Source organism: Puma concolor, chromosome B1, assembly GCF_028749965.1.
Source record: "Puma concolor isolate L17-30 chromosome B1, mPumCon1.1.hap2, whole genome shotgun sequence".
In the NCBI taxonomy this organism is placed as follows: Eukaryota; Metazoa; Chordata; class Mammalia; order Carnivora; family Felidae; genus Puma; species Puma concolor.
Window position 1 is genome coordinate 55,650,761 of NC_141670.1, and position 18,132 is coordinate 55,668,892.

At 37.2% G+C, this 18,132-nt stretch overlaps 1 protein-coding gene across 5 annotated transcripts in view; it reads right to left on the bottom strand.

The window, feature by feature from the left end:
* The window catches only part of SAP30 (Sin3A associated protein 30), a 97,770-nt gene extending 86,878 nt beyond the window's left edge, over positions 1–10,892 (bottom strand). For 2 of the 5 annotated variants that reach the window (XR_015250121.1, XM_086703853.1), the window contains exons 1-3: positions 10,252–10,889; positions 8,449–8,574; positions 7,912–8,010 (exon numbers count right to left, since the gene is read on the bottom strand). Coding sequence is in view for 3 of the 5 variants with exons in the window: in XM_086703853.1 (XP_086559979.1) it covers positions 7,912–8,010; positions 8,449–8,574; positions 10,252–10,569 (543 nt within the window). In the remaining 2 variants the exon portion in view is untranslated. Of the gene's footprint in view, positions 1–5,303; positions 5,639–7,911; positions 8,011–8,448; positions 8,575–10,251 lie in introns of those variants that run through there. The other 3 variants (XM_086703854.1, XM_086703855.1, XR_015250122.1) reach the window with 3 other exon arrangements.
* Positions 10,893–18,132: the final 7,240 nt, after the last annotated feature.

Below are 18,132 nucleotides of genomic sequence, written 5' to 3' on the forward strand. Positions count from 1 at the left end.
GCGGGGCTCGAACTCACGGACCGCGAGATCGTGACCTGGCTGAAGTCGGACGCTTAACCGACTGCGCCACCCAGGCGCCCCGTAGAAGGATTATATACCATGACCAAGTAAAATTTATCCCAGGAATGCAAGGGTGGTTCAATATAAGAAAACCATTTGAGGGGCATCTGGGTGGCTCAGTCAGTTGAGTGTCTGACTTTGGCTCAGGTCATGATCTCCTAGTTGGTGAGTTCGAGCCCTGTGTCTGGCCCTAGGCTGATAATGTGAGCCTGCTTGGGATTCTCTCTCTCTCTCTCTCTGCTCCTCCCCCATTCTTTCTCAAAATAAATACATTTAAAAAAATTTTTTTTATTTACTTTTGAGAGAGAGAGACAGAGCGAGAGTAGGGGAGGGACAGAGAGGGAGACATGGAATCTGAAGCAGGCTCTAGGCTCTGAGTTGTTAGCAGAGCCTGACATGGGACTTGAACTCACAAATCTGTGAGATCATGACCTGAGCTGAAGTCAGATGCTTAAGTGACTGAGCCACCCAGGTGCCCAAAATAAATAAATTAAAAAAAAAAGAAAGAAAGAAAGAAAGAAAAACATTTGATGTAATACATCACATTAATAGACTAAAGGGGGGAAAACACATGATCATCTCAATAGTTACAGAAAAAGTATTTTACAAAATTCAACACCATTTCAAGATAAAAATACCCAGAAAACTACATATAGAGAGGAATTTCCTTAAAATGATAAAAAGCATTTATAAAACACTTAGAGATAACATCATAGTCAATGGTAAAAGACTGAAACATCTCCTCCGAAGAAAAGAACAAGGATGCCTGCTTTCACCACTGCTAGTCAACACTGTACTGGAAATCCTAGCTAGAGCATTTTGGCAATAATAATAATAATAATAATAATAATAATAATAATAATAAAATAAATGATATCCAAATTGGAAAAGAAGAAATAAAACTATCTCTGTTCACAGTTAACATGAGTCTGTATATAGAAAACCTCCTAGAATATACACAAATACCACTAGAGGTAATAAATGAAATTCAGCAGTTGTAGTGGTCAACACACAAAAATCAGTTGTGTTTCTTTACACCAGTAATAAACAATACACAAAAAGAAATCAAGAAAATAATTCTATTCACAGTAGCAACAGAAAGAATAAAATATCAGAAATAAATTTAATCAAGATGGTGTAGGGCATGGAAACTGGAAACTATAAACATTGCTGAAAGAAATTTTTAAAAACCAAAATAAATGGAAAGACATCCCATGTTCATGGACTGATACACTTAACATTATTAATACGGCAATCTTAAAGTGATCTAGAGATTTAATACAGCATTCATCAAAATTCAAAAGGCCTTTTGGCAAGAAATGGAAAAACCAATATGGAACTACAAAGGATCTCAGACAGCCTAAATGATATTGAAAAAGGAAAATGGGTAGGAGAACTCACACTTCCTGACTTCAAAACTTACTGCAAGGCTGCAACAGTCAAAAGATTCTAGTACTGGCATAAGAATAGATATATGAACCAATATAATAGAATTGAGAATACACAGATAAACCCAAACATCTATGGCAAATTGATTTTTGACAAGGGTGCCAAAACCATTCAGTGAAAAATAGTCTTCAATAAATGGTGCTGAGACAAATGGATAACCACATTCAAAACAATTAAGTTGAACCTCTACCTCACTCCATGTACAAAAATTGACTCAAAACAGGCCAATGACCTGAATTTAAGTCCTGAAGTTATAAGCTTCATAACCTCAGATTTGGCAATGAATTCTTAGATCTGATACCAAAAGAGTAACAAAAGAAAAAATAAATTAGACTACATAAAAACTAAAACCTTTTGTGCATCAAAGAACATTATCAAGAATATGAAAAGGCAATCCACAGAATGGGAGAAAATATTTGCAACTTGTATATCAAATATGGACTTAATATCCATATACAGAAAAACTCCTGCAACAAGAAGACAATCAATCCAATTAAAAAAAATAAGCAAAGGATTTAAATAGATATTCTCTAAAGAAGATAATACAAGTGGACAACATGCATGTGAAAAGATATTCAGTATCAATGGTCATTAAGGAAATGCAAATCAAAACTACAATGAGATACCATTTAACACCCAGTAGGATGAATTTAATTAAAAAAATAAAATAGGAAATACACTATTGGCAATTTGGAGACATAGAAACTCTTGTACATTGCTGTGGGAATGTAAAAGGGTATAGCTACTATGGAAATCTGGAGGCTCCTCAAAAAGTTAAATCTAGAATTACCATATGATTCAACAATTCTACTCCTAGGTATATACCTAAAAGAAATGAAAACATGTTCAAAAAGAAACATGTACAGAAATGTTCATCGCAGCATTATTAATAGCCAAAGGTAGAAACCCAAATGTACATCTACGGATGAATAAACAAATTGTGATACACATACACACAAACACATCACATACCACACAATTGAATATTATTCAGCTATTAAAAGGAACCAAGTACTGATGAATATACCGTAACTTGGACGAACCTTGAACATACATGCTATGTGAAAAAACCCAAAAGGACATATATGAATCCCTTTATAGGATATATTCATAATGGGCAAATTCATAGAGCCAGAAAGCAGATTAGAGGTTAGCAGGGGATGAAGAGGAGGAAATGGAAGTGATTGATTACTTATGAGTGTTTTTATGGGGTGATGAAAAATTTTGAAATTAGAACTGGTGGTTATACAACATTGTGAATACACTAAATACCACCAAATTATATAGTTTAAAATGGAATACTACCATATAAATTTTACCTCAATTAAAAAAAAAAACAAAACTTCACGTAGAAATAATATATAGAGCTTGTTTTTGTAAAGAAATATATTTCAGGTACTAATTTTTAGCCTTTTCCTAAATTGCTCAATAGACGATAGTTCTACCAAATAACTGACTTATTTCTTGAATACCTGCTACTCATTATGTTTTTTTCCTTTTATCCCAATTTTGGATTCTTCTGATGCTCTAACATTAGAAGTAACCTATGCCCTTACAGAGATATGCGATTTTTTTTTTTTTGGTTCAGATATAAACACAGAAAAAGATTTCTAGTGAATTAAATTTTAAAACCTAATAGCAAATAATTACAAATTTTATATAAAACTGCAGAATCTTGAGTTCCTCAGCTTTGATGAAGTTCTCAATTTTCATGCTTTAAATTGCTCTCACAAGGATTTAATTTCACTGGATAACTAACATCCAGAACTCTTTTCACTTTTTATCCAACTACATTTTATGCAAATAATTAACTATATGAAATTAACACTGCTAGTCAAATGTTACATCATAAACAGATAATTTAATGTAAGCAAATTATTTCAACCTTCTTTCACAAGAACGGAGTGTTTTTATAGGAAAAAGTAACTCTACAGTCAAGTTTTATTAAAAAATTAACTTTTGGGGCACCTGGGTGTCTCAGTCAGTTAAGTGTCTGACTTTGGCTCAGGTCATGATTTCACGGTTCGTGGGTTCAAACCCTGCATCAGGCTCTGTGCTGACAGGTTGGAGCCTAGAGCCTGTTTCAGATTCTGTCTCTCTCTCTGCCCCTCCCCCACTCATGCTCGGTCTCTCTCAAAAATAAACATTAAAAAAATTAGCTTTTTATACATTATAGATTTAGATAAAAATATGTGGAAGTTATTACTTTCTTCAAATAAACCATCCTCTTCTAGTTATGTGGTTCACTTTCGGATAGCTAAAACTTCTCACAAAGATTTCTGGAATGCCAGAAATGACAGGATTCTGTTAATACCAATTATCACAGTCTCTGCCCATTAATAATGTACAGTTGACCCTTGAACAACATGGATTTGAACTGTGCAAGTCCACATATATGCAGATTCTTTACAGCACAGTACTGAAAACGTATTTTTTCTTCCTTATGGTTTTAATAACATTTTCTTTCCTCTAGCTTACTTTATTATAAGCATACAGTATATAATATATGTAACATACAGAATATATGTTAATTAACTGTTTATATTATTAAAGAGGCTCCCAGCCAACAGTAGGCTATTAGTAGTTAAATTTGGGGAAAGTCCCAAGTTGTATACGGATTTTCAACCATGCAGTCAGTGGTTGCCACCCCAGTCCCTGCATTGTTAAAGGGTCAACTGTAAATCTTTAAATAGTTACAGCAAGAACAAAGAATAGTTGCTTTATTTTTCACCATATTTTGTAGCTGCCAATACATTCCGTACATTTAAAAATACATGGACGAAGCTTCTAATAAACCAGTACTTTAGATTCAGCTACATCAGTGGTTCTTCACTATGGGTAATTTTGCTTCCTAGGGCATGTTTGGCAACATTTAGGGATAGCTTTGGTTGTCACACCTTTGGAGTGCCACTGGCACTAGTGTGGCCTGCATGATGCTGCTAAAACTGTAACACATAGGACATCTCCCACAATAAAGAATAAAGGCCCAAATGTCAACCTTGAGAAACCTTGAGCTACATTAATGTTCTGATCCGTTTGTTACCAGCCTAAAATCTGCACCATAATCAAGGACATTAACTGAAGCTATTGTTTTGTTTTGGTGTCATAAACTATAAATTTGATTTGTAATTATAAGAATTTTAACAGAAAATGGGCTGAGAATGTAAAAGAAAATAGGATATAAATTAAGTCAGAGCTACATATGGACCAGACTTTAAAGATCTTGTTTGATTTCTAGATCTCTCCAACTTATGAGTTTTAATTTGCAATGTAAACAATATAGGGCATGAATGAAAATTAATGGGCACTGCAGAACTTCTATGTTCATTCCATATAAACATCTTTTCTCTAAGACAAAATTTAAAGAAACAAAATTAATTCTATGTTATTTCAACTTTCAGCATTGTGTTAATCTTTTCTGACACATTAAGTCTTCTTTGGAAGGAGGTAGGTATATAAATTAAACTGTTCTTCCTAATACTCTATCAAGTAGTAATAGTAATAATAATAACAATAATGGAAATAAGAAAGAAGTTGCACCTCAATGGAAGTCTATTTTTCAAACCTGTTAACACTAAAAAGCACTTTAAAAAATAATGCTAATTAGGATATCCTTGATTCCAAATCAGATCATCCCAGAGAAAGCAAATGTACTACATTTGTTATTTCTCCTTAACCTTAAAAAAAAAAGTGGTAACAAAATGATCCTTACATTAAACTCTCAATTAAAAGTAGTACCTAATCAGTTTAATATAAAAATCAAGTTTCACAAAATGAATACACTGAAGCAACTATAATAGTAATCACCTTTATTTAAAATATTTTTTAATCTAGGAAAGCTCATTTTACATGAGTTTCCAACTAATTATTAGAGTCAGAAACAAAGAAAATAAAACCAGAGAAAATCCTCTGTAAAAAAATACACAAGGAACATTTCTACATGTGAAAAAACAGTAAACAGTCTTAACATCTGAACATCCAAGTCTTAGTCTCAATTCCATCTCTCCTAGTGAACACCACTATCAACCTTGAGATCTGATTTGTTCTTGTCATTCTTCACTGAGTAGATGAAATATGTTAAGGTGTCTTTTTCATTCACTGGAATAGACCTAAAGTGGCAACCAACTATCTATAAAAAAAAAAAAAAAATTGAAATTAAATTATAGATATTAACAGATTTCATACTAGGTAAAAAAAAAAAAAAAACACATTAATTAAAAGAAAATGTGCTATGTGATAAGAGCTATCTCTTTTTAAAAATAAACTGTTTAACAAAATACCAGCAAGATGAAAAGCACATCAGAATAAGATGTTATGAGCAAGAGATAGTGTGATTTCAAAGGACCCTCCAACCCACTCAATTAAAGATACATTAATTTAGGATGTATTTAAATTTTATAATTAGAATCTACATTAGTAAGTAAATATTTTTAAACTTTAGGTACCAATGAAATAAACAGAATGTAGATCCTACTCACAGAAAAAGGATAAATATATAGTTGAAAAAGTTTTGGTACTGGCAGTACTCTTTAAAGTTCCTTGAAAGTTTTTCTGAATAAGTATTATTGATGGAAAATGAGAGGGGAAAGAGGAACTTTCACTGAAGAATATTTATCTGCCCTCTGGCCTTTTCATTATGCTAATCTAACATGTGCACTGCAACTACCAATAGAAGTACAATAGATTAAACTAGGGTGTTGATATGCTTATCTAGATTGTAGAAAATAAAACTTCTTAATGAAAAAGTTATTCATATGATAAGATTTAAGGAGGACAGTCATCTGACTCTGGGATCACTTACCACTTATCTGCATTTCTGACTAAGTAAACTATAACACTCATGGCTGTTTGGATTGTTTCTCATTTCTAAAGAAGAAAATGGCTCTGGAAATAATATAACTTTTTAAAGATCAGATTACCAAATATTTGAGTTGTGACTTAGACATTAAAAAAAAAAAAAAAATACAGCTGACCCTTGTATAACACAGGTTTGAGCTGCAAGGGTCCATTTACATGCTTTTTTCCCCCAATAAATACAGTACCGTATTATAAATATACTTTCTCTTCCACATGATTTTAATAACATTTTCTTTTCTTTAGCTTACTTTATTCTAACACAATAAGAATATATATAATACATAAGACATACAGAATATGATAATTGGACAGTTTATGTTTTCAGGAAGGGTTCCAGTCAACAGTAGGCTACTAGTAGCTAAGTTTTTGGACAATCAAAAGTTATATGCAGATTTCTAACTGTGCCCCCAAGCCCTGAGTCATTTAAGGGTCAACCATACATTAAATGTAACATATAAAATAATTAGTTCTCTGGTTCTCATTTGTCTCAAAACAAAAGTAACTTCCACTTGATCAGTATCAGTATATATGGATACAGTTTCATCACAATAGATAATATCTGTGTTTCTGTTGTATCAAATTTAAAGGAAAACTGAATTTTTGTGGCAAGATGGAAAGAGGAAATTCTGGCTAAAAAGTCAATATATTAGATCTCAACAATGTTAAAAAGCATTCTGCCAAAGAATTATACTTTCCGTATCTTTTACCTTTTTCCATGTGCATGTTTTAGAAAACGTTGCCTTACTAAACCCCCAAGCTAAAAAATATGATAAAACTGATTTATATGTTTACATTTCTATTCTGTCTAGTAGACTAAGCATTTTTATGTAAAATGATTAAAGTATAAATATATAAATCTATGGACACCTTAATTGGATTCACAGATTTCTTGGTTCCATTAATTCCTGAGAACACACACATTTCAAAATTTACCAAAGGACTAGAAGTTAGTTCTATAACAAAGCAAAAACTATGTAAAATGTTGGACAAGAGTCTTTGCATCTTCTAGATGTGACGAAAGCATAGACACCTCAAATAAAGCAAACATCAATAAGGCCAAATTCTGAAATAGTTAAGTCAACAAGTTAAATCAACAAATAGGAATACTATTTATGGGTTTATCTGTAGATCTAATCCATCAGAAACTTCAAAAAATAAATTCTAATGATGACATCAAAGCTTATCAATTTCTTTTATTATGCCTCAATTAGGTGTTCAATAAATGTTTACTAAGTAGAATTTTAAAACCAACAGATTTCTAGAATGAGAATTTAAAAATTATCACCCAATATTTCTGAGAGGCAGTATTAGAAGATGCTTAGAAAACTATATACAATCCAGTAAGCAGTTGTAACATACAGAAATTTAAGAGGCAGACAGACATTTCTAAGAAACTAGATTCTTCCACAATAGATCTTTTATTAACTGATCCAACTAAAATGCATTGGTATATATTCTACATTAACAATTTCATTAGCCTTTAATGCCTCTTTTTTGTATGAACAGGCTCATTTAAAGTGTAAATAGTTTAAAACTCATAAATACCTCAACAAGTTGTGCTTTATTAAGTCCTGGTCTGGTTGATAGTTTGAAGTGTCTTTTGTATCTCCGAAGTGTATTTACTTGTAATTGATATAAATCAACCTAGGAAAATTAAACATATATGAATTAGTTCATACAATTTTCAAAATAGTTATCTTTGATACATACAAAAACATTTCAGTTTTGGCACAATAAAAATGTAATTCCATTATTAAACAACAAAAATTACATTACTTAAGTCCATTCCATTATCCCTTTTATATAATCAAAACTATAAATGTATTAAACACTTTAATCTTCTGAAGATAAATATTGAAAACTGGGAGCAAAAAGAAGTTAGAAGGCAACAGAGCTATAAGCATTGTCAACTGAAAACACAAGTAAAATTGTGTAACTGCTTGTTAACTGGCTATATTTAATTTTACTTTCATTTTCAGATTTTTTGCTTTAAGTATTTTTAAAAGGCGTTCATATCTTTTAATACAAGTTACAGAATGGAATACTTAGGATTTACATTCAACATACAGAAACTTTATCTACCTCTGGAGTATCAATATCTTGAACAGGTGAATCTCCTCCATCATCATCACTCCCTTTCCTCTTTCTTCTGTTTCGAACACTCTGAATTAAGTTTTTATGATAATCACAAATGTAAAGATGCCTTGCCTGAAACAAAAGTTTCACAGACTATTTATGATTATGTAACCTATGTATTAGTAAAATACACTGGGCACAGTGAATTATTAAAAATAAAAACAGTCAAAACAGGCCACTGTTAAGACAACAGCATGTTTCTATGCTTAAGTCCTGCATCCAGTTAAAACATACCATGTCCAGCAGTACAGTTAAGAAGATTGGGGGGTGGGGTGGGTGGGGAGTGGTGTAAGTAGAGGAGAGAAGGGAGACAGAGAAGCAGAATGAGAAATTTCAACTCTCTGGATTTTGTCATTAAATTGCAGGGAGGCTGAACTAGATTTACTAGGTCATGCTGCTTTTTTATCAAGGGGAAAGATGACGTTGCCCACAAATTGCTATTTCATAGTATTTACTCAAAGAGTGTATTTTAATAGCATGATGTATGCTTTCGATTCTTTCTCAACACCCAAATTATCATATAGATACAAAACTATCCATTTTTACAAATGAGCTATTGATTTCATATCCTACTTACATTTAAAGTTGAATTATAAACTTGAATATTTAATGAATGCATTTATCTGTAGTATGTTTTCCCAACCAAAGGAATGTGAAATTCAAGTTTACTTGAAAAGTTGCTCATGAGCATGACCAAGAACTACCTGTTTAACAGGCAGAAAGTATCACAAATAAACTTTGCAAAAGCTTCAATTAAATGTAGTCTTGAGAGCTGCATGGTAACACGTGAAATATTGAGCTTCATATACTAAGTTAAACTCCTTTAAAAAACCAAATCATTAAGGCCTAAAGCTTTTAAATTAACTTTTAAACTAAGTCCAAGTTAAAAATATGCAGAATGTGTACTAGATTCTGGCATCTTGTGATTCTTTTACTGCCAGCCAGAACTCCTAAAAGTGGCGACGCTTGTTTCTAAAAACCTTAGAGGGTCAAAAGCAACAACCACCACCACCACCACCAGATGTGCGAAGAAAGGACGGAAAAAAAAATCCCGATGGCTGCCAAACGGATGGCAAAACAGCAGAGACTACGTGTTCCCCACGTTCCCAGCAGCTGCGCTAGATGCTGACATCGTTCACAATCCCCGCTCCCTGCAAGGCGCGGGGTGAGCTCAGCTTCCCTCACACGGTACTTGCACGAACGGGGAAAGGGGTCTTTCTTGCTGAGGTTATCAGGTCCTCGGTCGTGGCAGGACTCCACTTTCCCTACACAAGGGGAGCTGCTCCCTGGGGTCAAACGCCAGCGAGGGCAGCAAAACAAAGAAGGCGCCTCCATTCCAGAAGGAGCCTGCCGGGTTGCAAGAAAACTACTCCGGGCCCTCCGAGCGGCGGTCCCTTTGTTTCGTTTCCCGATCTCAGGGAAGGAGGAAGGGGGAAGACTGCGAACAGAATCGGCTCGTGGAGCGCGCGGGGGGTGGGAGTGGAGGGCGCGGGGGGGTGGGGGTGGGGCGCGGGCAGGAGGGGTGGGGGAGGAGCGGAATCACGGAATGCGAGTGTGTCGGTGGGGGTGGAGGTCAGAGTTGCAGCGACTTTGTTGTTTGCTTCCTACCAGAGACCACACAACGGGTTCCCACTGCAGCCAGGTCTAGGGGGACCCCGGAACCCTCCGCCCAACAACCGCCGTCTGCACCGCTCCCGGAGCCCAAGGGGGTGGGCAGGGCAAGGCCCGTCCCGTCCCGCCGTCACTTACGCTCTTATCCAGCTCGATCTTCACCTTCTTCTGGGAGATGCTCTTCTGGATCCTCTTGCTGAAGCTGGCGTTGCCTGCCGCACGGCCGCACCGCTCACCTTCCTCCCGCAGACAGCACAGCTGTCCGGGCCCGGGCCCTGCCGCTCCCGGGGGCCCAGCCGCCGAGACGGCCCCGGCACCCGGCACCTCAGCCCCGGCGCCGGCCCCTGCCCCGTTCCCTGCCGAAGCGGCGGCGGCGGCGGCGGCAGCGACCACGGCGGCCACGGCGGCTGCCGCGTCCCCGCCGCGGCTCATCTCCTCGGGCGTGAAGCCGTTCATGTCTCCGCGCTCTGGGACGCCGGCGCTGACAGAAATCCCCGCTCGCCTCGCCGCTCCGCCTCTCTCCGGAGACTCTGGGGTCTCCGCGGGGTCTCTCAGGCACCTGACCCGGCGGCGACAATTCCTCCGGCGGCACGACCAAACACCAAGCGCCCTAGCCTGCTGGGATCTGCTGGCGTCGGGACAGTGGACAGTGCTTTGGGTTAAGAACCAGAGTCAGGCGGCGCCAAGAGTTAGGACCCCACTCACTGTCACATGGAGACGCTTCAGCAGTTGGACCCGAGCGCCTCCGCCTCCCTCCAGCCCCTCGTCTTGCGCAAGCGCGACGCGCCCTCTCCTGTCCCGCCCCTTCCACTCTGTCGCAGGGCACCACGGGAATTGTAGTTCTCGGGGGGAGAGTCAACCTGAGTTCTTCCCTGACTCGGCGCCTCAGGGATTGGGAGAACTACTAATCCTAGCATGCATCGCGTAGAGACGGGCTGGGCTGCTGCTGCTTCTTTTTTTAAAGCACGGGGAAAACAGGGGGCGTGTATTTGAGGGTTGTGATGTTTTCTCGCTTCTTGTCCCTCCCGCGAGGTTGGATTGTGTTTAGCTACCGGGATTTTGCAGAGTTGGAGTTCTAGAGGAAGAGGTCACTCAGCTCCAGAGACGAAGCGCAAAATGCCGGGGGCTGGGGCTAACAGGGGAGGAGAGTGAAGGTGTGGAGTAAAAAAGTTTCGGGGCTTTTCATATCTGTGGAAAAAGGCTTGGTGTGGTCATGCTTTTGTGGGGAACCCAAACCAAGGAAAATTCATGCAAGCTGGCCCTCTTCGGGTCCTGGAGGTCCTGCCGCTAACCCGGCTGCTGGATAACAGTTCCGTTCATTGACGCGTCAGACTGTTTAGGGGCGCCTGCTTAGGCGAAAACGCCCATCTCGACCTCGACCGTGACATGGCTTCTTCCCAAGTGCCTCAGCTTAAGGCCCTTTTTAAATCCTTGCACATTCCTGCAAGGAATACGTTTCATTCTTGGGCGCACACAAAGTCGGCCGCTTCCTGAGGTGGAGCTGCTGACGAGTTGGTTAATAACAGGGCTTCTTTCCGCCTCCACTTCCAACCTTTGCAGTTTCTCCTCTAATGGGGCGGAGTCCAGTCTCTTTAAAAGAGGATATGGAACCCCCACCAATACCGAGTTAGCATGAGTGCTCTTCAGAAACCCCGGCGTTCGCTCTGCGGAGCGAGAGGGGAAAAAGAAACCGCATTTTCTTGGGTATCCGCCAGCGCCTGTGGGCTAGACCGTATAGCGTGCGGGTATGTGTGTGCGTGAGTGTAGGTACGTGTATGTGTGCGCCTTTGCGTGTATGTGCGTGCGTGCCTGTGAGCGCGTGCTTGAGCAGGGCAGGGTAGAAGAATGAGAGCGGCGGATAAGAAAGCTGCACTTTTGCTGGTTACAGCGCGTCATTATTTTTATCAGATGTATCCTGTTCAGCAATCCCATTGTTAAAAAATACGAAGCAGTAAGTTCTTTTGAAAGTTCTTTTAGATTTACTGAGTGAATTTAGTGATAAATCATATTTTTAAAAATGTAAATGTCAGCTGCCCTGAAATTCAAAGTCATCTATTCCATTTTTGCTTTTCCTTTATAGACTATGGTAAAGGAAAAAAAAAGGGGGGGGGGCGGCATTAAAATATTACAGATATTGAATGGGCAAAAGAAAGATGCTGAATGGTATTTTGTGTTATCTTTTTAAGCTGCACTAACAGGGTATCTGCTAGCCATATGTGGCTATTGAGCACTTGAAATGTGGTTATTTCTACTGAAAAGCTGAATTGTTAATTTAATTTTAACTAATTTAAATTTTAAAAACGGATTTCAGCTATTGGAAAACCTTTAAGTGTGTTTGGAACACTAAGTGTGTATGGAAATCTGAATTTAGAATCCAAGTTGAGATGTGATGTGTGAACTACTAGCAGCATTTCAAAGACTGAGTACCAGAAATTTTTTTGTAAGTATATTGAAAAGCTCATTAATAATTTTTATATTATTACATGTTGAAATGATAATATTTTGAACATACTGGTTTGAATTAGATATAACATTAAAATAAATTTTACTGGTAGGGGCGCCTCGGTGGCGTAGTCGGTTAAGTGTCCGACTTCAGCCAGGTCACGATCTCGCGGTCCGTGAGTTCGAGTCCCGCGTCAGGCTCTGGGCTGATGGCTCAGAGCCTGGAGCCTGTTTCCGATTCTGTGTCTCCCTCTCTCTCTGCCCCTCCCCCGTTCATGCTCTGTCTCTCTCTGTCCCAAAAATAAATAAATGTTGAAAAAAAAATAAATTTTACTGGTTGCTATGGTTTGAAATGTGGCTACGAGGATATTTAAATGTTTATATATACATCATACATATTTGTATTAGATAATGTTGCCTTCATCTATTAAACATAGAATACTAGTATCTATTGTTCGTGGATATATTTTCTTAAGTGGTTAAAAATGAGAACATATGAACAGGATGGATACATTCCAACTTCAGGGTGGGGTTCATCTCTCAGGAGAGAGGCCATGGATACTATCTGGGAATGGTTTAAAGGTGGGGTCTGTTATATTTGTAAGTTTTTATTTATTAAAAAAGTCTGAAACAAATGTGTTAGGATGCTGGATTTCTTCATTTTTGTTTTTAAAATAATTCATAATATTGTTTGGTCCTTGCCCTTAGAAGTTTATAATCTGTCTCCTGCAAAATATGACCACGTTAATTCATGCATATGTGTATGGTTTAACAATGTATCAGTTTCATATGAATTTTACTGAAGTAATGATTTGTGGCTAGGCTTCCTTTACACACAATACAGTTTTAAAAAGACCCAGTTAAACACTCCTTTATTGCATACTAGGATCTTTTCTAGTTCCTGGGATTAAAAAAAATAATTGAAACAGGGCCTTAGCCATTTTAGAGTTCATTGTCTAGTAGACATGCTGCCAAAGACTGAATGTTTGTGTCCTCCCAAAATTCATACGTTAAAACCTAATCCTCAGTGTGATGGTGTTCAGAGGAAGCATCTTGGGGAGGTGATTAGGCCAGGAAGTCGAGCCTTCATGGATGGGATTAGTGCCCTCCTGAAAGAGGCTCCTGAGAGCTCCCTCATTCCTTTTGCCCTCTGAGGACACAAGTGACAAGATAGCATATATGAACTAGAAAGCCAACTCACCAGACGCAGACCTGCCAGCACCTTGGTTTTGAACTTCCCAGTTTCTAGAACTATGAGAAATACATTTCTGTTGTTTATAAGCCACCCAGTCTATGGTGTAATTTTTATAGCAGCCCAAACAGACTAAAACATATGCCTCAATAAAATGAGAAAAGGTACAAATTTAGTGCACAGGAGGCAATAATTCATCTCTGGCAAGTAGAAAGCATTCTAGGGGCGCCTGGGTGGCGCAGTCGGTTAAGCATCCGACTTCAGCCAGGTCACGATCTCGCGGTCCGTGAGTTCGAGCCCCGCGTCGGGCTCTGGGCTGATGGCTCAGAGCCTGGAGCCTGTTTCCGATTCTGTGTCTCCCTCTCTCTCTGCCCCTCCCCCGTTCATGCTCTGTCTCTCTCTGTCCCAAAAAAAAAAAAAAAAAAAAAAAAAAAAAAAAAAAAAAAAAGTTAAAAAAAAATAGAAAGCATTCTTGGAGTAGGTGAACTGTCAATTCTCAATGCCTGATTTAAAATATATCTACAAGTGACTCTATTGTTCAGACAAAGAAATTTTCATAACAACCATAGTTCATTGTTTATTTCTACAAATCTTCATATTCAAGGCAGGTAAGAATTCCTTCCCTTAAGTATTCACAGCATAGGTTGGAATCAGGTTTTGGGGAGCTTCAAACTTCTATAATTTGAGGGGTCTTCTGTTTATCTATCTATCTATTTATTTATTTATTTATTTATTTATTTTTATTTTAAAAATTTAACGTTTATTTTTGAGACAGAGACAGAGTATGAGCAGGGGAGGGGCAGGGAGAGAGAGGGAAACACAGAATCCGAAGCAGGCTCCGGGTTCTGAGCTATCAGCACAGAGCCCCACATGGGGCTCGAACCCACAAGCTGTGAGATCATGACCTGAGCTGAAGTCAGAGGCTCAACGGACTGAACCACCCAGGCGCCCCAATAATTCTATTTTATTACACTGTTTTACACCATGATTTCTTTTACTTAATTAAAATAAAGCAAGCATACAAAAATGCATAAAACATAAATGTCCAGTTTAAGTAGTTATGGAAAAATAAACATCTATATAACTGCTACCCGCATCCAGAAAAAATAATTTTGTGGAATTTTTGGTTGACATTGCATTGAATCTGCACATTAACCTAGGAGAGAATAGACATCTTTACAGTACTGAGCCTTCTAATCCATGAACATGATATAGTTTTCAATTCATTCAGATCTTCTGTAATGTCTCTTAATAAAATTTTGTCATTTTGCACAAGTTTTGTATATCTTTTATTAGACTTACCCATATGTACTTGATATTTCTGATGCTATTATAAGTGGCATCTTTTTAATATTCCATTTTCTTTGCCAATGTATAGAAATTAAGCTGCTTTCCCCCCCAAAATAATGTCTGGATTCAGCAAACTTTCCTATTCATGAAATTTCCTACTCATACTAATTTACCTATATATTCATTTAGATTATCAGTGCACTCAATCACATAATTTGCAAATATTGAGTATTGTTCCTTCATTTCTAATTTATTTGCTTTTCTTTCTTACTCTGCTACATGGCTAGGACTCCACACCAGTATTAGAAAAGAAGTGGTGTTAGTAGGCATCCTTGTCCTGCTCTCAGTCTCAAAAGAAAGATTTTCTGTGTTTCGCTACTATATATATATAGTGTTTGAGACAGATAATTTTGTCTTTTTCTAAATGTTTATACTGTTTACTTGCTCATAATATTCTCTTATGTTTTTAATGTACACAAGATTTGTACTGCTGTTTCTCCTTTCATTCTGGATATACTTTCTCTCTCTTTTGAAACAGACCTCACTAGAGTGTTTTATCAATTTCATTCGGCCTTTTAAAGGACCAATTTTAGTTTTCTTCATAGTTTCTATTTTTTTTCCTTTCTTTATTATTTTCTTCTACTTTGTTTATTTTGCTGTTATTTTACCAACTTCTTTACAAATATGTGAATTAGAAGCTATATCATCTCCCTATGAATACTCCTTTGCCTATATCCCACAAGTATTGATATGTATTATCATTGAGCTCAAAACGTTATTTAAATCCATCATGGTTATTTTGTTTTTAATGTTTATTTATTTTGAGAGAAGGCACGAGCATCAGTGGGGTAGGGACAGAGAGAGAGGGAGAGAATCCCAAGCAGGCTTGAACCCACAAACAGTGAGATCATGACCTGAACTGAAATCAAGGGTCAGACACTTAACTGACTGAGCCACCCAGTCTCCTGATGCATAATTATTTAGACGTACATTTCTTAATTTCCAAACATATGCAGATAATCTGCTACCCTTACTGATTTCTAACATATTTGCATTGTCATTATAGAAATATGTATGACTTAAATCCTTTAAAATTTATTCCAGTTGGCTTTTTAACCAAGAATATGGTTGATTTTTTTAAAAATATTCTGTGTTTAAAAACACTTTATATTCTCCTATTAGGTTAGTATTCTATTTATGTCCATTGGTCCTAGTAATTGTGCTATTCACTTTAATGTATCCCTAGAAACTTTTTGTCTGCTTGTTCTACCAATTAGTAAGTTAAAATATCCTATGCAGGCTTGTAAATTTGTTTATTTCTCCTTTTCATTCTGTCAATATTTGCTTTACATATATTGAGACCATGTTATTTAGCTGACACAAATTTAGAATTGTTATATGAACCTGGAACTGAATATTTTAACATTCTGAGATGAACTTCCTTATCTCTATAATGGTTTTATTAGCCTTAAATTCTATTTTGTCTGGTTGGTATTAATATAGTTACACCACCTGCCTTTTACTTATTAGCGTTTGCATGATATACAGTTGACCCTTGAACAATGTGGGGTTTAGGGGGCTGACCCCTCATGCTCATGCAGTCAAAAAGCTGTGTGTAACTTTTGACTTCCCCAAAACTTAACTACCAAGAGCCTGCTGTTGACCAGAAGCCTTACTGATAACGTGATAACATGAATAGCCGATTAACACATATTTTGTATGGGTGTATGTATTATATACGGTATTCTTATAATAAAGAAATGTTATTAAGAAAATTATAAGGAAGAGAAAATACATTTATAGCACTGTACTATAAAAAATCCCCATATAATTGAACCTGTTAAGTTCAAACCCACGTTCCTTAAGGATCAACTATTTTTTTCATCTTTTTACTCTCAGTCTTTCTGTATCCTGTTAACTTAAATGTGTCTCTAGAGAACATAGTTTTGCATTTTTTAAAAATCTAGTCTAATCTTTGTGTTAACCAGGGCATTTAGTCTATTTATAGTTACAAATTACTGATACACTTGGGTTTAAACCTACCATCATCCATCATATTTTGTGCTTCCTATTTGTTGTTCCTACTTGTTTTGCTTTCTTTTGGAGTATTTTAAAATAGTTCAGTTTCCTTGCAGTGGATTTGGAAGTTATAAACTCTTTTTCTATTCTTTTGATCCTAACGGGTACAGCATATATCCTTACTTTTTAAAGTCCAATATTAATCTTTACTTTGCCTTCTTTCCAGAAAGTACAAGGTTCTTTTGAGGATCATCTCCTCCCGGCCCCCCGCCTCCCCCTCCCCCCGCTTCTTTTGTTTTATTTGTTTATTTTAAAGTTTATTTATTTATTTTGAGAGAGAGAGAAAGAGTGAGTCCAAGCAGGGGAGGGACAGAGAGAGAGAGAGGGAGAGAGAGGGTCTCAAGCAGGCTCCACACTGACAGCATGGAGCCCAACGCAGGGCTTGATCCCAGGAATTGCGAGATCATGACCTGAGCTAAAAATCAACTCAAGTTACTGAGCCACCCAGGCAATTTTTAAGTTTTTCTCTTTGATTTTTTGTGGTTTTACTTCAATAATATGCCTTTTCTTTTTTAAAAAGAAAAGTACTTCATTTGGCTTCTTAAATTACAGATATCTTTAAAAAAATTTTTTTTTAATGTTTATTTATTGTTGAGAAAGAGAGAATCAGCACGAACGGGGAAGGGTCAGAGAGAGAGGAAGACACAGAATCTGAAGCAGGCTCCAGGCTCCAAGCTGTCAGCACAGAGCCCGATGCGGGGCTCGAACTCACGGACAGTGAGATCATGACCTGAGCCAAAGTCGGATGCTTAACCGACTGAGCCACCCAGGCGCCCCTACAGATTAATATCTTTAATCAGTTCTCAGAAATTCTTAGCTATTATCTCTTCACATGTAATTTCTGCCCTTATTCTCTCCATTTCTGGAACTCCAGTGTATCCCAATGTATCTTCCATGTCTCTTACTCTATCTTTAATATTTTTAATTTTTAATTTTATTTTTTCCTTCCCTCATTGTGTATTGTTTCTTTTAGCCTATCTTGCAGTTACTCATTCTCTTTAGATACGCTTTAAAAT